This window comes from Wolffia australiana, chromosome 8 (genome assembly GCF_029677425.1).
Source record: "Wolffia australiana isolate 7733 chromosome 8, ASM2967742v1".
NCBI lineage: Eukaryota > Viridiplantae > Streptophyta > Magnoliopsida > Alismatales > Araceae > Wolffia > Wolffia australiana.
Window position 1 is genome coordinate 716,788 of NC_135842.1, and position 18,897 is coordinate 735,684.

At 39.6% G+C, this 18,897-nt stretch overlaps 2 protein-coding genes and 1 long non-coding RNA gene across 5 annotated transcripts; 2 read left to right on the forward strand and 1 right to left on the reverse strand.

The window, feature by feature from the left end:
* Positions 1 to 6,632: 6,632 nt before the first annotated feature.
* Positions 6,633 to 10,149, forward strand: ABCI15 (trigalactosyldiacylglycerol2). 2 transcript variants are annotated; one of them, XM_078580313.1, is made up of 5 exons: positions 6,637 to 7,434; positions 8,146 to 8,475; positions 9,491 to 9,606; positions 9,745 to 9,835; positions 9,930 to 10,149. In XM_078580313.1, exons 1-5 carry the CDS (start codon positions 6,931 to 6,933, stop codon positions 10,020 to 10,022), a joined length of 1,134 nt encoding a protein of 377 aa, XP_078436439.1. In that variant the 5' UTR covers positions 6,637 to 6,930; the 3' UTR covers positions 10,023 to 10,149. The 2 variants fall into 2 exon arrangements, 1 of the variants encoding a protein (XP_078436439.1); XR_013582408.1 differs by lacking the exon at positions 9,930 to 10,149 and having other exon boundaries at positions 6,633 to 7,434; positions 9,480 to 9,606.
* Positions 10,150 to 10,170: 21 nt separating this feature from the next.
* On the reverse strand, positions 10,171 to 13,755 carry LOC144707191 (cruciferin (DUF506)). Of its 2 annotated transcripts, XM_078580316.1 has the most exons (5): positions 13,689 to 13,751; positions 13,179 to 13,247; positions 12,618 to 12,982; positions 11,709 to 11,925; positions 10,171 to 10,808 (listed from the first exon to the last, which is right to left on the reverse strand). In XM_078580316.1, the coding sequence occupies exons 3-5, from the start codon at positions 12,804 to 12,806 to the stop codon at positions 10,321 to 10,323; spliced, it is 894 nt and encodes a 297-aa protein (XP_078436442.1). In that variant the 5' UTR covers positions 12,807 to 12,982; positions 13,179 to 13,247; positions 13,689 to 13,751; the 3' UTR covers positions 10,171 to 10,320. The 2 variants fall into 2 exon arrangements, with proteins under 2 accessions (XP_078436442.1, XP_078436441.1); XM_078580315.1 differs by lacking the exon at positions 13,179 to 13,247 and having other exon boundaries at positions 13,689 to 13,755.
* A 1,840-nt stretch (positions 13,756 to 15,595) lies between these two features.
* On the forward strand, positions 15,596 to 17,851 carry LOC144706633 (uncharacterized). The gene is made up of 2 exons (XR_013582287.1): positions 15,596 to 15,653; positions 17,601 to 17,851. It is a non-coding gene; the product is annotated as an uncharacterized LOC144706633 (long non-coding RNA).
* The last annotated feature ends 1,046 nt before the right edge of the window (positions 17,852 to 18,897 follow it).

Sequence of the window (18,897 nt, forward strand, 5' to 3'; positions counted from 1 at the left end):
ACGTTGCGCCTGCCATACCATCCGCAAGGTAACGGCCTACCGTCGATGCCTTACCCCACGCGCCAGTCTCCCCAGAGGCCCATGCCGCCGGGTTGAGCCCACCCGAGACCGCTTGCGGCCAAGTCCCTCGACGACCCCATACCCTAGCACCTGTAGTAGTCCCTCCTTATGCATTCGCTCAGCATGTTTTGTTGTTGCATCATGATCGTCATGCTAGGTCATCATATAGGCATGCATAGTACAAGCAGGCTGCCGACTCGCAGAGCCAACTTTGAGTCACCGACGTGGGAAACCGAGTGTTGATGAGAATTTGGTCGGAGAGCTATTCTAACGGGCCAGCCACAATGCTTCATGGTCTGAGCGCCGGCCTGTTCTCCACCCTCCAACGAGTGGGCGGATACACCTACGTCGCCGAAGTCCCTCCTTCGTGGGGGACATGCTCCACGTCTAACGTGACGGGCCCGATCCCGTACCGAGCCCCTTCTCTCCCCTCCACCCTGGCCTTTCTAAGCCCCATCAATGTGAGCGAGTTTGCCGTGACCACTTCCCCGGTGCTCTCGCCCGATTGGCACTAGTAAGTCGATCGTATACTGCTTGGGGTAATTAATGACGTAGGGGACATGGTATCACGAAGGCTCCTACGTGCAAGTGCAGATGACCCGATCACCGCGGAGCGCGACTGCTGCCAGCGACGACCAGGCCCTAGCCAAACGCCATCGCCAGCTACCCCAACTCGACGAAGCTGCGTTCTTCGGACCCCAGGAGGATTGATGGCACACGCCATCGAAGACCGTCGACGACGTCGTCCGCGCCACTGGCCACCATCATCAAAATCTGGGTGAAAGATGCTTGTTATCGCCTTTTGATTTTTGTCGTTTCCTAGTCGCTAGTGTTTCTTTGTGTTCAATGTTTTGTTTTCGTCGCATCCCGCTCCTGCTTTATGTTCATCTTTGCCATCACTAGAAGGGGCCCCTAGTCCTTTCCCTTCCCCTTTTCTTTTTTATATTTTTGTCAATCTTTCCTTTTGTCTTTGTAATGGGGGGGCCCAAACTATAGGGCCCCCTTAATGGACCCCTTTCCCCTTTCTTTGTTAGCCAACTTAAGGGCCCATCCCTTTCCCTTTATAAGGGAAGAGAGAGCGCCCTAGAGAAATAGACCATGAAGAAGGAAAAAATCATGTTAGTCTCTTGGTCTCACCATTTAGAAAATAAAAAAAGGGAAGAAAGGAAGAAAAAAAAAACATAAGGGAGGAGAGAGAATGGGCGGAACAGAACGTGGTCTGCTTTGCACCCGTTCCGACCCACCCGTGCGCCCGTTCTAGGGCTCCGTTCCGCAGAGTCACAGTCGGAACCCTAGGCGACGGCTGTCGTGGGCGCGTCGCCTCGCGGCCGCCGCCAGCAGCAGGCGCCGTTAGAAGCAGGCGTCGTCGTAGCCCATAACGGGCACCACCAGAAGCAGGCACCGCCGCCGCTAGAAGCGCGCCGCCAGAAGCGGGTGCCTCCGCCAGCAGCGGGTGCTGCCGCCGCCGCAGCACGCTGCTAGTGTCGCCACGACCAGCGGGCACTGTCTCCAACAGCGGGCGCCGCCGCACTAGCGGGCACCGCCGCCAACAATGGGCGTCGACGTGACCAGCGGGCGCTGGACCCCCCACCCCCCCCACCCCCATCGCTGGCCCCTTTGTCCATGGTCTCGAGCCACTGCCAGGGCATCGCTGTTGCCTCCTGCGCCGCCACCTCACTGGGCGCCGCCATCGGACACCTCCACCGCACCCTGCGCCCCCGCCGATCGTCGCCAACCCACGACGCCTCGACGGACGATGCCTCGGAGTGCCATTCCTCTCTGACTTGAAGAGGTTATCGCCCCGAGCACAGGACGTCCTCAACTGATCTTCCACCGACCTTTACGAATAGCTCCAAAGCTACTTCGCCCGTCGAGCCGCCGTGACCTCTCCGGCGACTCTCTGCCCCACCCACTCCGAATCACTGCTGACGGTCGACGACACTGCACTACGAGCCACCGTCGACGAGGTACGCCATCCTCTCCTGTAGTTTGTTTATTTACTGATTACAGTATATTCTCGTCTTGACTCCACCACGCTGGCTAGTTAGGTGAGAGCGGACGAATTGAGAGAACTACGGTCAACTGAGTATCTTACTGGTACGTATGAATATGTTCATTATGTGTGAACCCTACGGATAGATTCCGTTCGGCTGTAGACGCCTTCGCCACTCTGACGAGGTTCAAGAGGCCACCGTCGCCGTCATCCGGCAACTCGTCCCAGCTTGGAGCTCGGCGCCTCCCTTGAGTCGGAGCCTGCACGTACGACATGTAGGACACTCATTTATTGCATCGTAGTCGCATAACCCATTAGGGTTTCATCTGTCGGACGAAGACACTGTTGACGTTCGATACCATCATCACTTATCGGCACTGAACCATCATATTTGGTGTCGACTGGATGACGCCCCCGATGACGTCCGACATCATCAACTCTCAAATCATTATCGATTATCTCATGGGAGAAATCTTCTTTGATATTCTATTACCTTGGCCAAGAACTTCATCACCTTATCATCATTCAGTTTTCGCCCGTTATACTTGGGGCGTACAATCTCATCTTGACCAATCAAACATCTTAATGAATTTCTTGTGGAAATTGATCTAAGACGGTTTAGAATTCCATAAAAAGGAACTTATAGGTCATAATTAAACTATGCCAGTCATTTTGTAAGATATATTTGGTGTCTCATGTGCAAGGACCACTTACATATCTTTGAATTGAAGATTTTGGAATAATACCGTTTAAGGATTCATACAGATCAATTTTGTGAACTCTTTTTGCTAAAGAGTACCCATTATCTAATGCCCAGGGGGTTGAATAGACTCACAATTTTAGAGGAAATATATAGTGTTTTTCTTTGTGGATACTTTGATGTCCTTCTCGAGTATCCTTAGAATAGGAATATTTAGAACACATGCTTAAGTACTAGTGATATGCCTATTACAATCTCATCATAATTCTCTAAGCTTCATACGCATTACAGGAGTATTGTAATGAATATTATCTCAACGTATATCGATCAAGATACATAATGTGTGATTAGCTTTCTAGACACATAATCTTCTATGGCTACTAATGCACAATGATGAGTGGCTGAGTTGATGGCAATGTGCATGAATATACATGGTATTGACAATGATAACCTGGGAAAAAGCATGAACACATAACCCACTGGCCAACTAAAGCTCTCTTTTCATGAGTTTTGATCATAAAATCACTCCTTAAATTATTTGCTCTTTGAATATATGAACATACCAAAACTAGATCATGAATGAGAAGATAATTTTTCTAATTGTACTTAAGAACAAAAGCCAAGGTTTTCTATATATAGACAACCTTGGATTTTTTCTATTTAAGAATATGGGGTGTCTATTTATAGAATGATGATATGTATGGTTAGATATGATACATATGAAACTGCCCTCAAAATTTCAATCCAAAACTCCTTTTGGATCGTTAAATATCACGATTTGAAGTTGAATGATTCTCAACTATCCAATTTTCTCTCTCATCTTTGATCCATGTGTTGTCTTGCTAACACGGCATGCATTTTTAGGAAGATCGAAAAATTTCAGAAAACTCTTAAAATGTTAACTAAATTCAAAGATATATATATATATACATTGACTTATAGTGTCAAAAAAATCATAAAATTATAGGAAAAATAGGGAAAAAAGAATATCATTAAAAATATACAATAAACTCCTAAAATATTTAAATAAATCAGTATCTTAAAATTATTTTCTTAAATAATTATAGAATTTTCTGTCAAAATATTGTAAAATGGCGGAAAAAATTATTTGAGTAATAAATAATTTTAAATGTTAATAACAACGAATTTATGATTCATTTAAGTGAAAATAACACATAAAATACATGAAATTAATAATAACTATAGCATATTATTTGCCATTGTCATATACTCAAGACAAATCAAGCAAACTGCACAATGATTTTTGTCGGAATCCATAGGGATAAAATGAGGTCACCTTTTGTGGCTCCAATGTAGATGTGGCTATCCATAACCTTAAAAACCACTCTCTTGATCTTTGGCACTCAATTCTCCTTAAATTCTTTCTTCTTTTTCATATGATACAACTATATTGTGCCCTTCATGATTTGTTCTTCATCTTTATAGTCATGGAAGGATTTGGAACTATATCAATATGATTTTTAAGGTTTTTTTTCCTCTCTCTTTCTTTATCCTTATGTACTCTCATGCTATCATTCTCGTCATAAAAGGCTTATTTATTGTTATTAGAGTCTCATTTATTATACTCTTGATCCATATGGTCGATAGTGGGTACATGCATGGATACTTGAAGCAGTATATAAATGGGTTATCCTCAAATAATTAACCTTCTTTTGCATCTCGATATGCTCATTCAAAATTTAAATGCAGTTTCAACAATCTCCTTTAGTATTTTCCTTGATTCCAAATGACTTGAGTGAGAATTTTTTCTCCTTTTGGTTAATGATAAATAGCACTTTATACATATACATGATGACTCTTTATTCGTTCACAAACACTCTAGCCAAGAGTATGGGTGCTTTCTCAAAGGGTATAATTTTGATGACAATAAAAAATATCAAACATGATATCAATCAACATAAAAAATCACACTTTAAAAGTTCTGTGTGGAAACTTTGATCAATAAACAAATACATGTGAAAACCCATCTATAAAGTCCAAAGTTGGGTTAGAATAATTCATCATGCGAAAAGTTGTGGAAAATCCAGATCAAGAAACAAAGATCCTTAAAATATGTTTATTGAGTCCAAGTTGCATTCATTAACTGAGACCATCATCTCCATTAGAAAACTCACAGGCCAAGATGGATGAAATTATCACGCAGAAGGATCTAAAAAATACCCAAAACATTGGGGAACAAGGTTGAAGCCTACGAAACTAATTTTTAGACTTTCTTGGTGGCCATATGTTGAAAGAGATGAGGTAACTCATTCATAAGCACCGCTCTAAAATGGATTGACATGGAAAGAATGAAATGAAGAAGTCACATTCATAAGTATTAGAAAATGTTGTGATTCTGCCAATGTTGTGGAATATTAGGGAAGACCTCTTTGATGGTTTTCTAACACATTAGTTCTAACTGTGATGGCCAATTAACATTTTTCACTTGACCAAACCCTAAGTTTTCCTAGCACCATCAAGCAGACAAGGGGTTATGCTAACATGGTAATTAATTATGGTAAATGTTCTATGAGGGAGTTACAAAATCCTCCTTATCTTCTACAGTATGGGGTGTAGCTTGGCACCCAATGAGCTGGCAACCTAATCTATCAGTTGGGTTAAATCAGTCTTTGATTAATTATTATATTTATATAATTAATAACATTATCAAGTATATGAAGCAATATTATTACTAATATACTCATGGACAAAATAAAAAGAAAAAATAATAAAAAGCTGCAAATACGATCTTCTAATACAAAATTTATGCTGATATAAATAATGAATTATGTTGGCTAATAAAGGTTATTGGGCCATTAGAGTGATTATCTACCCTGATACATGGGCCTAGATTATCACATGCAAATGGTATTTAGACATTAGAAGATACACTTAAAGTTTATGGATTTTTCTGAAAATTTCCCATCTGGTTTAAATAAGATAAAACTCTGAATGAAATTCAGCCAAGAAAGATCTCTTTGGGTACCACATCAGTACCCATAGTACCAAACATTTTGTGCAACTAATAGCTCTCATTCCATAACATATACATGCATTCTCTAGATTTGTGCTGCATTTATGGCTACATGTCCAAACTTTCCATAAAATTTATGGTTGGGCTATTATGGCATCACAAATCATAAAGCATTAATGTCATTTCTTCTTAATGAATGTGGCATCTGATCATTTGTGTCAGACGTTGATTGTGCCATGGCCAATCATTGGATGCAATTCGAATACATCAGACAGTAAAACATGGTGCGACAGCCTAAAGTCTCAATAAATATTATTTTAAGTCATAACTCGTTCAAATTAATACCTAAAAATGTAGCCCTACATAGAAAATTATTTTACTTATGAATATGATGTCAAAAAATCCATAAAAATACCAAAAATACATAAAATCAGATTATCCATGGATCTAATCATTTTACACTTTATACCATGCATAGATGGATGATAATTTTAGTACAAATAAACATGTAAAAAATTATGAGATTAATATAATCATTTATATATTATTGGAACCCCATTCCCAACTTAACTCATCGCTAATCCCTTAGCAATCCCTTGAATTTTCCTATTACTGTGCAATCACCTGTTTCAGACTGATCCTATTTTTTATCTGAGAAACAAATGACCAAAAAGATGATTTAGATGATTTTTTTCCTACCATGCATCATGCAGCAAATGTTCTTCTTAATGAATACCAAAGGCCATCCTTCAATCTGGGAGTTGAAAGCATAATCCTTAATGGAGATATGATTATTAAAGGGTTAAGTGGCAGGAAAGAATTCCTCTCTGCACTATACAAAATATGGTTAAATGGGCTATACTTATAAACGGGCCATGGTTTGTTCTTCTAAAATGATTTTTTATCCACTGGGGAAACGCGAATGCCATCCAGATAACAGTCCCCCATCCGCCTGGGGCTTCTGCTGCGGAGGGAATCAGACTGGTAGAACGAGTTCTTCCCATCTTCTTCCTGGCCTTGATCCCCTGCAGATCTTCCATTTCTCTCCATACACACATCTGTCCGACTATTTTTCGTCAAAGATTTGGTTTTCCATTAACTCTACGCCGAATTATTCCGACTGTTCTTCGCAGAATGCGCCATCGGCGGAAAAGAATTCATCTAGGTTTGTAGAATCGGCATTTTTTTCTCTGATTGACAGCCATGGTGACTGCCGCGAGCGCCCCTGTTTGTCCAAGCAGCCTGGTAATATCTCCTCTTTCTCAGAAACCAGGCAAGTTTTGCAATGTCGGGTCATCGCTAGCTCGCTTACCCTTGAAGGGATTCTCTTCTATAAGGGCGTCTTCCAAAGAACAACAGCCTTCGTCTTCCAAAGGGAACAACCCATTAGCCTCAGTTCTGAGCATTCCAGGCACAATCTGGAGTAGAATTCTGAACCCATTGAGTGATTTTGGATTTGGTCGAAGGAGCGTTTGGGAAGGCGGAGTGGGTTTGTTCATTGCTTCTGGAACCGTTCTCTTGGCTCTGACTTTGGTTTGGTTGAAAGGATTTCACATGAGGTCTCAATTCAAGAAGTACAGGGTCGTGTTCGAGTTTGCACAGGCCTGTGGGATCTCTTTGGGTACCCCGGTGAGGATTAGAGGAGTGACTGTGGGGACTGTTGTTCGCGTTCATTCCTCTCTGAAAAGTGTTGATGCTGTAGTTGAGGTTGGCGTTCTTTTCTCTTTCTTTTGATTTCTTTTTACCCCAGTTAAATATCATATCATAGTATTTCAGTGGCTAGGGAAGATTGATTATTGGAGGATGAAATTTGTGCCATCGCTATTGTTCTTTATTCATTTAACCTCAAAACCTTCAGGAAGACGTTTTTGAAGAATTCTTTCGTCCTCGTTTGAAGATGAATTGGCTTCAAAACATGAATCTGAATCTTTGTTCTCTTTAATCTGAATGTTTTTTGACTTTATAACACGAAATTGAATCTTCATCGATTTTTAAGAGGAATCTGGATCTTCATTCATTTTTTACCATCTGAATCTTCACTGACTTTGCAACATGAGTCAGAATCTTCATGGATTTTGTAACCACTGCTGCTGACGCAACACTTGCCTCCATGGCCGGCACTCGCAATGAAATTCTAGGACTAAACAAAGAGGACATAAAGAATGGAACCCTAATTGTCCTACAAACTCCTGATCGACAGCTTAATTTTAAGATGTATTAACTTTATTCTTTTTATAAATTGTTGAAAACATCAGTATTTTAATTGAAGGCCTGCTGTGTCATCTTCTATCCTGGCCAAAGATTGCGTCCCACCCTGACCTAGAATCTTAGTTGAATCTTCTTCATCCATTAGAGAATCTTTGGATAGCTTTGGATTCAGCTCTGTGGAGATTCTGACTTGGGCCTTCTCTCCGACAGGTAGAAGATGAAAAGGTAATTATACCTCGGAATTCACTGGTCGAGGTGAACCAGTCGGGTCTTCTGATGGAAACCATGATTGATATTACGCCCCGGGATCCGCTTCCGGTGCCGTCGGTTGGTCCTCTCGATGAAGGTTGTTTCAAAGAAGGTCTTATAGTCTGTGACAGGGAAACGATTAGAGGAAAGCAAGGTGTAAGTTTGGATGAATTGGTGGGAATATTTTCCCGTCTAGGAAGAGAAATGGAGGAAATTGGTGTGGCCAGAAGCTATGCCTTGGCCGAGAAAGTCGTTGCAATAGCAATCGAAGCACAACCCCTTATTGCAAAGGTTTGATTTTTTTTAACTTTTATCTATATGGGTGTTTCTCATCATAGAATCATATTGGTTCTCTATCAAAATTAGACATGGTTGTTCTGTTCCTTTGAACGAACAAAAAATTTGCACAAAAGAACCGCATGGGGCCTTGTTCTTTGTTTTTTTTTTTTTTAACGAACAAAATTCGCACATTCACAAATTCGTGCATTCGCACAAAACTAGAAAAAAATTCACACAAAGCGAACAAAAGAACTGCACACGGGTCTGTGCGATGTTCTGGTCGAATTTGTTTTTGTTCTGTTCGGAAAAGCGAATAGAGCGAACAATTCGCACAAAATGAACAGAACGACCGCGCCTAATCAAAATCCAGTGTCTTGAACCTTGGTGCTAGTGGACAATGATGATCCGTCATCAACCAATGGACGACTGATAATGACGATGACGGATCTTGAAAACCAGATGATGATAACAAACAATCGTTGCCATCTTTGAATCTGACAAGGGTTGGTGGACAATAACAAATTGGTCATCATCATCATCATAAGCATTGTCATCCTTCTTTGGGCGATGACTATTCATCATTAAATGATGGATAACGATGACGGCTCTTGGAAACAAGATCATAATGACAATTTGTTGCCGTCATCCTGCACTCGTCGTCGCCATTGTTGATGCGTTACTCTAGTCTAGACTTCAGAAGTTAAAGATTTGAGCCGTGGTTAAAACTCAAATTCCTAATTTTTTTGGAGAAAAAGTTTTGTCAGTCAATATAATTGGTGGCCATTCTTGGTCATAATTGAGTTACTTTTTGGATTTTGGTGAATTGCTAGAATCCCTAGCCTTGGTTCTTTGATAAACCTTATATAAAAGAAATTGGATGAGATCTCCAGACAGAAACCTAGCAATTAAAAAATTAAATTAAATTTCTTGCATCAAATTCTTTAAAACCATAGTTCGGAATGGTTGATTCTCCATTGAGCGATTGATAGTCATCGGCATTGATGCTTCTGATGTAGTGGGGTAACAGGTTGAGGCCATGTTGGAAGAAGTGCACCCCATGCTTTCACAAGTTCGTCAGAGTGAGCTCTTAAAAGACGTTCAGAGCTTGACGAGAACGCTTGCTGATGCTACGCAGGATTTGAGGTCAAAACATATATATCTCTCTCTCTCTAGTTATACATATGGCATTTTCTCCATAATCTTTTTTTTTTGAAAAAGATAAAGACTTTCTCTCCTAAGATTGAGAACAAACCTATTTCTATATTGAATTTTCTCATACAGAACGGCCCGTTCCTCCATGATAACGTCTGAAAACGGAGATCTTCTCAAAGAATCCATCTCCACGCTGGTGGCGACGCTGAAGAACATCGAGGTATCTCTTTCTCTGTCTCTCTTTAAAATAAAATATTTATATATTCCTAAATAGAAAGTTAAAATGTTTTTGGCCCGGGTTTCTGGAATCTCAGGGAATCACCTCAGATATCTCTCTGTTCACCGGCGACGAGACTACCAGGAAGAACATAAAGCTTCTGGTCAAGTCCCTCAGCAGACTCATGTAGCAAGGCTAATTTTTTGGTGGGTTTTTTTGTTCTTAGGTTCATTTTTCCGTGCATTGTTCTGTTGTTCAAACTTAGCCCACTCGGCAATAATTCTTAAGATTCAACGACCTTGAATTTTTACAAGTAAGATGGGGAACTTGTAATCGACTGAGCAAAAAATCTTGGTTCCCAACTTCTTTATAAGCCCAAAAAAACTCTGGAAGGAAATAAAGAATGAAAAAAATAATAGGAAGAAAAAAAAATCGCCGCCACCCACTCTTCTTCTTGGGTCTCTGTCTCAATTACTAGAAATTTCTCTCTAAAAATTGATGCTGAGAAAGGGTTTACCTCGGCCGCACCTCTCCACTTTGACCTTCTTCCCAGGCTTGAGCAGCCTCTCCATCTCCACTTCACCATGAAGGGAGGACTTGAGCTGCCTCAGATGCATAAAACACCTGTCATTCTTGCAGCCAATGATCGTCCGCCACGTGGCGTAATCCGGGCCGTTGACCGGCTTCCTCGTCGGATTGGACTGCCATTTGGATAGCAGATAGCCGAGCGAGCGCCACGGCGGCACTGGCATAGAATTCTGCTTGAGTGAGTTCTTGGCGGCCTCGGCCATGACCTGGAGGAGCTGCTTCAGCCTTGCCCAATAACCGGTGTATATGACAGGGAGAGTGCCCAATATAGCATCATAAGAGTCAATGGCCCTTGCTATTTCAAAGTGACCCCGGAAGTCAACGTCAATTATCATCCTCTCCTCCCCACTGCCCCCATAGTTGACCACGTCTATGTATTCATGTTCCCCTGCATAGATTAACCAAAACCCATATAAGATTTACTTGAATTTGGAAAAAAAAAATTGGGGAGAAATAAAGCCCCCTTTTTATTTTGCTTCACATGCCAACCCTCCTTACCGATGATGAAATTTGGATGGACGGTGGATGGTTTCGTGTCATCAGATAATTTTAGTTAAAGATTGTTCACATGTCATCGACTGTCGTTGATGAAAATGAGAGTTATCCGAAACCCAAATAAGAGAGTTGAAATTTTGATGAATTTGGGTGAAAATAAAATCAGAATCGTCATCATAACAATGGTGTTGATATTGGCAATGCCGTCAGCTACAAAAGTTAATTTTTTTTACAACTCATCTGACTGTTGTTGACGATGACGATGATGCCGATTTGTAAATGAGAGGTTACGCAAAACTCAAATGGTATTTAATTGGAATCCTGATGAATTTGGGAGAAAATAAAATCGGAACAGCAGTAATCGTCAACCGCCAATGTAACGATGGTGTAGATGGATTTTGGATGGACGGTTGACGGTTACATTGACAATGCCATCAGCTACATCAGTTAATTTTGTTCGACTATTGTTGATGATGACGATGCCAACTAACAAATGAGAGATTATGCAAAACCCAAATACGGTTTACTTAAAATTTTGATGAAGTAGCTGAAAATAAAAGCAGAACCAACATGATGGATGGACTGCCATAGTCAATACGCGTCCTCAGATAATTTCATTATATTTTGGAAAAAAATTAGATTATCACATCATGGACCATCGTTGATGATGATGAAGAAGGAGACTGACTATGTATTTGGAGTTCTGGATTTTCACACCATCAACCACTCATTAATGTCACACTTCATCGTCGTCCAGACGTGGTGATTTGAAAATGAGAGAAAATATGGGTACCTCCAGGGACTTTTCCAGAGCCTTGCCATTTAGAGGTACAGATGGCAGCATCGTAGCCGCAGCTCCGGAGGAGATTGACCAGGGACCGTCGGATGCAGCTTGCGTTGCATGGGCCGTCCTGATCAACGCTCAGATCTGTTTCGCACAGAGAGAGAACGAGAGATCTAACGGCTGACGCTAGATCACATTCATCCCGATCAGCTGTGTGCCTCAAGAACTGCAATCAATTGACAAAGGACAACCCATCTAAGAATCCGGCTAAAAATAAATTAAATACATAAAATATTAAAAAATTATATCTATGAGGTTTCAACGGAAACGGCAATTCTTAAGTGAAATTGGGTTGTGGGGAGTATATAAACCAAGCTTGCAGTAACACATGAAATGGGAGTCCTGGTCTAAGTAGATGACATTAGCAATTTGTTTTTCCATTTTGGAAAGATGGACAGCTACAAAGCTTTTGTTAAGCCATGAACCAACCAACAAACTTTGCCACCGGCTGCAGACAATTCTGTTTAAGATGATGTAATGGAGTCTGATATGAATATCAGAGATGCATCTCTATGGTAGAAAATATTGTTGACAGTACAGGAAACCATGCTAAAATCAGAAATTTCATTTTCCCATTTTGGAAAGATGGATGGCTCCAAAACTACTACGTTTTGAAGTGCCTTCAACGTTAAGCTATGAACCATCAAATAGCTAGTCACCGTCTGCAGAAAATTAAAATTTAATTGCCTAACAATTTCAGATGATGTATTTCGGATGTTTCTAAATATACTAGGAGCTGAAGAACAACACCCTCATTAAACATTAAGAGAGGCCTTGCTATCTGCTATAGCTCATTAAACATTAAGCAATTCAATCTAATCAAGTAAAGAAATTGTTGAGAATGGAGGGGGCACCAACCAAGATTTTCTCGGCGTGATGTTGAAGATCAGGAACAACCGAATCGCTGTCGCTGCTGCACCAGGAAAATCCATCGCCGCTGCCGTTCTCCATGAAATCGCTGACCATGACAGCCAGATCATGTTCGCTCTCATGGCTGAAACCTCCAACTTGATCGGCGAACCCCCCGCCAGACAATCCGATCAACATATCCCCCGCCGCTGCACATATCCGACAATCCCTCTTCACCGAGCAGCGAGCACCACCGGCGGTGGCCTCCCAGGGTATAAATCTCGACGTCCCCAGCTTAATTCAACAATCCGGATACGATAATCTTCGATTTCTTCTTGCGATTCAAAGCAATTCGACTGAAAAAGCCTCCGGACCTGAAACAGATTGATGATGTTGTTAATTCCTCGATGCACCGAACAATCCGGGTAGGCTACAAATTCAATTTCTTTTTTCCAAAACCGAGCAATTTCCATCAAAAAGGGGCCGGACCCGAAACAAATAGGTGATATTCATTTTCGAACGAAGAAATTGTAAATTCTCGACTCGCCGATCTCGTATTGGCTACTTTACCGATCCGGGTAGGATAAATTCAAATTGTTTTCTCCAAAACAGAGCAATTCCAACGAAAAATCACCAGACCTGAAACAAATCGATGGTATTCATATTCTAAAGAAGAAATTGCAATTTCTTGACGTACCGCGCTCGTATTGGCTATCAGATCAATCCGGGAAGGAAAAATTTTAATTTTTTTCATCAAAAACCGAGCGATTCCTACAAAGAGGCGCCGGACCCGAAACAAATCGGTGATGTACACTCTCGATAGGAGAAATTGCAATTTTTTAACGCACCGAGCTAGCATTGGCTATTCGGACTATCCGGGTAAAAAAAAATTCGGTTTCTTTCCTCCAAAACGGAGCAATTCGAAAAATAAAAACTCCGGACCTGAAAACAGATCGATGATTTCAATCTCCACAGAAGAAATCGCAATTTCTCACCGAGAAAAAACGATGAAATCAAAGCAATGAACTCATGTAGACTATAAGAAGAATCCAATAAGAGCAGAGATCAAGACAAATTCACCTAAATTCAATCTGCCAAATCCTTCTCAATCCGTCGAAAAATTTGCCTGCGGCCGATCCGAAGTACCGACGGACAACAATTTGAGGAAATTTATAGATGTTAGAACATTGCGAGAAGACACAAATACCCCTCATAAACTCTTTATTTTGCCAAATTTATGGAAATTGAAAGCCACTCTTCCACATTTTCGGCCCAGTCATAAATAAGAAAAGGGCAGTTTCGTACTTTTGTATGGTCCTAGTTTATCAAATCAGCTAGGTGGCTTGAGACCCAAGTTACGCGTGTCGGCTCGTGCGCCGCCGGTTATTTATTCCAATCAAGTCCTCAAATAATCAGAAAATTATTAAAAAACCTTAATTTTATTGTTTCTTTTTTACCCCTTACCTTCCTCCCATCTGATACAACTGCAGTTGGTCAAAGATGCCGTCTTCGCAGTCTTCCTTGACCGCAGAAAACTGTGTTTATTGCTAAATAATAATATAAATTAATGATTTTGCGTGTAATGTTTATGAGAGGAGCGATTGTGTGTATTAAATATTTTCTTAGTTTTCTTAGTTGGCAAGTTGGTATTCATCTTTCTTGATCCCTATCAAATTTAACTCTAACCCTATCCCCGTCCTTTCTGTCTCTACCCTTTCTCACCTACCCACTCTTTGTCCTTAGCATCCAGTCTCTCTTTCTCTCTCTTTTATCCTCTCTCTCATCTTTATGGTACTCTTTCTCTCTCTTTGATCCTCTCTCTCATCTTTATGGCTTCCCATCTCTCTCTCTCTCTCTCTCTCTCTCTCTCTCTCTCTCTCTCTTCCCATACTAAACTGTATCCTCTCTTTCTTAGCCTTGCATCTTTATCTTGCCTTGTCTCCCCCCTTTTCCACGTACCCGAATTTTCATATTTATCCATAGATCTTATCTATATCTATATCTCTCATCTATATCGATCTATCCATATCCATTTCTTTATCTATATATCTATCTATCCATATATATATCTATATATTTATCTATCTATACCTTTGTGTCTATCTTACTGCCTATCAACCCTTCCTTTAATGAGTAGCTTTTCTTTATCTACGATTAGATCTGTGGATCTCTCTACCCTCTATCCATATGTCTCTCCATTTATATATCTCTTTCTACAGATTTGTGTCTATCTTACAAATTACCAAGCCGTCTACTTTACAATTCCTTTTTTTTTTTCTGTGAATACAACTCTTTATCTCAATATCCTCTATCCATCTTTATATCTGTCTCTCCTTTTTTCTCCCATCTATTGTTCTCTTTCTCCATCTATCTCTCAGTCTATATGTATGAATCTTTATCTGGATATATCTCCATCTCTCTATCTCTATCTCTATCTCCACTTCTCTTCAAATATCTATTTCTATCTCTGTCCATCTGTGTCCCTATCTTTATATATTTATCTATATCTATCCTTTTGAGGGAGGGAAGTAAGATTCTGGCCAAAACCCTTTTTTTTAAATTATGGGCTGGACCCCAGGTGGTAACATGTCCGTTGGCCCACACTATCCCTCCCTATGAGGACATGTTCTTCATTTACTTATTTCCTTGCTTCACGTGGACCCCCCTATTTTATTCATTTTGGATTTCATAAACCCACCGCTTAATCTTCTTTTTGAACAATAGAGTTAACTGAAAAAGGCACTTGTCATATAGTATAATCAGAGATCATGGTCGTCATGTAACAAAATTTTGCAAATATGTTGTTCTCTGATAAGTCCTTTACAATAGTTAATTAAACCTATAATTTCCGCTGCATTGTTTATTGATAGGATCCTTGAGAGGATCCTCAACCTATCTAGGGATAATATCGTCATGTTAGCCCACAAGGGCGTTCTAGTCAATTGCTGTTATGTATTTCCCTTTAAATAGGGAAGCCCTCCCTTTAGGAGGGCAGCCAAGAAGAAGTTAGAAGAAGTGTTCTTGTCCTGCCCTCTCCTCGTCTAGGTATGGTTTCTCTCTCCCCTTCTACGATCCCCGTCCTCGCGATCGTCTCCACTTCACCGCGTCTTCAGGCGGCTCGTCCCCGGCCGATCCCTACCCCCTCAGCTCGGCCTTCCCCCCGACCATTCCCGTTCTCCTCTCTACCCCGGGAACTTCTACCTTCCTCGCCCTCTACCGCCCCTCCGATACGAGCCTAGATCAAGGATCGTATCACTGGTATCAAAGCAAAATTTTGAACAATAGAGTTAATAAACCCACCGCTTTTTGGATCGTATCATTTTGGATTTCATAAACCCACCATTTAATCTTCTTTTTGAACAATAGAGTTAATTGAAAAAGGCACTTGTCTTATAGTATAATCAGAGATCATGGTCGTCATGTAACAAAATTTTGCAAATATGTTGTTCTCTGATAAGTCCTTTACAATAGTTAATTAAACCTAGAATTTCAGCTGCATTGTTTATTCTTTTCATTCTTGTTCAGATTTGTCAACGTGACTATTTTATGCAACCTAAAAATTGGTACATTTAATGCCAGCCAAGTGCATTAAGCGGAAAAATTTTTGACGTTACAATCTCCATGGAAAAAGGGATATTCCATGGATAAAGTTATATACTAGTCTCTTTCACATTGCTTACTAGAAAGGTCAAAAATTTGATCTTGAAGTTCTTGACAAGTTAGGCAGCTTTTAATTATCTATTTTTAGGGGTCGACACTCGTCATCTATCACATACCTATCAAGCCATGTGGATCGCGATGGTTGATGATGATGTGATGAATGATGAATTTGTAACACCATGACAGTGACGGTGATGCGATGAATTTCATGGATGATGTGATGTGATAAATAACAGAGGGATTCAGAGACATGAAGTTACATGATGCAACATCTGGTTGATCGATGTGACTAGTTTTAAAAATGTGGAAAATAAATGAGTATGGTGTGTTGAAATCATGACTACTAAATTAATTTTTCTTTCATCATTCTTAAGGAAAAAATAATGTTAATGGTTATTTTATATTAATTATTCTAACTAGTACTATCTATCAATACATCATTTTCAAACCCATCAAGTGTTGTATTTATATGTGCATTTTTTTGTAACAACTATTTCTTAAGTATATATGTTACAATGATTAATATAAATTAATGAAAAATGTTAATAATGTTGCCGTTTACTGTTTATATTGTGTGCACTAATATAATAAGTTGATAAATATGTGTTACAAAGTGAAAAAAGAATCTTTAACAAGTGAACAATCTAAGAAAAATTATCCAGTCTTTTGGAATAAACAAAAAATTAATCCTTTGCAGTTTGTATGTGTAAATAATTTACCTCCTATCGTCAAAGTAAATATGGATGTCTACAGTTTATTACAGACGACCTTCTATCATTTATTATGAAGTTATATTTTTGAAAATTGACTTCAACTATGATTTATGCAAAAACCTACCGTCAACAAAACTTTCAGGACATAAAAGTTATATATATTCTATACGGAAATATATTGCATACAATACATGGAGAATTAATTTTACTATTCCAATTCAATCTTAAATACCAAATATTGTTTTACAAATTTGAGTAATGAATTATTGAAAGATATGAGAATTTAGTTTAATAAAAAAAATAGGGAATAAAATAGCGTGGGGGTAAAAGGTAATGAGATAAAAAATAAATTATTATTATCTAAACGACACAAAAACAATTTTTTATTTTTTTATTTTGGCAAAAAACACGGTGCCGGGTACAGCCAACCCTACGGTTGTGCCCGTAGACCGATCCAGCCGTGCCCTGGACGCCACCTAGGGGGATTTTATTTATAAAGTGAAGTGTTTATCAATGTTTATAGACGTGGAGCGAGTATAAATATCCCAATTACACTCGGATCCCACTCGTCCACGCCCATGTGCAGGAAAGAAAATGATACATAAGTGATACCTTTCAGGTGCTCGGAGAAGTGCTCGCGTCGACGCCTCACATGACCCCCCCCCATGATGATGGTGGAGAGATAGTGGAGCTGTCCCCGCCTTTAACAAGTGCATTGATGAAGTGCGTGGCGAGGACCTCATCCGAGGTAGGCGCAGTCCACCCTGTTGTCGCGATCGTCAGATCAGGCGTGAGCGCTCCCACCGCGTGTCACGAAAACAATTGAATTAGTATAGATATTAATACATAATACCCAAATATTTCTAAAAAGCTTCATATAAGCCGTTTCTTATAAAACTTAACGTAATTTAATAAAGATTTCAATATTTTTGAATGAGATAAATTCCATTTTTTATGTGAAGAAAAGATATGATATATAAAAGGGATTCTGATACTTAAAAATACAAGTTAAGTTCAAAATGTTTCTAGGTTGTAATAAATTGTGATTTTTCTCAAATAGCTATGGAGATACGATCAAATGAGGACGCAATGAAAAATGGAAGGTTTAATTAAGAAACTGAAAATTCTGAATCAACATTTACCTAACCTTGAAGAGAATGAATGTATCACTGATCCAAAATTACTAGGTTTGACAACACCTTTAGCTTTATTCTCAATATATAGACTCAAAGTTGACTTACAGGAATTTTTTTCATTGTCTGCCAGAATTAAGAACAAAGATCAATTGTACTTAATGAGAAGTATGTTGTAAAAAAAATCAAGTATTATTTATTTTTATAATGATTAAATAATTTCTTAAGTTGAATTATTTAAAATATATGTTTTAAAATAAATTATCCAACTTTGCATCATCTAATTAACTCTTAACTAAATATGTATGTCTAAAGGTTTCATAGATGAACATCTATCACGTATGACGCTCTATATATACATCCATTTCAACTATGATTTTTTAAAGTCAGAATTGATTGATAAAAAAGTAAATTATCGACCGCATTGACTGGTACATCAATAAATGAATATAAATAGACGAGCAAATTTATTAATGCCACATCACCACCTCAAAAATATAGTTTTAAAAAATTATCTACCATGAGGCCCATGTTCCCCCACCCCCCCCAGACCTTGCAATGATATGTCAAACATCGTACCTGAAAAATTGGTACCCATATATTAACATAATTTCATATATCGTTTGGAGATATGGTACAAATTTACATATGAAATAAACTACCTTGCAATACTTGTCATCATCTACTTCCCATTTGTCATCATCAGCCTCTTGGTCACAAAATCTTTGATTCTTGTTGTGCAGGGAACACTTTAGAATGATGAGAAGCTCGGTGTTCTACACG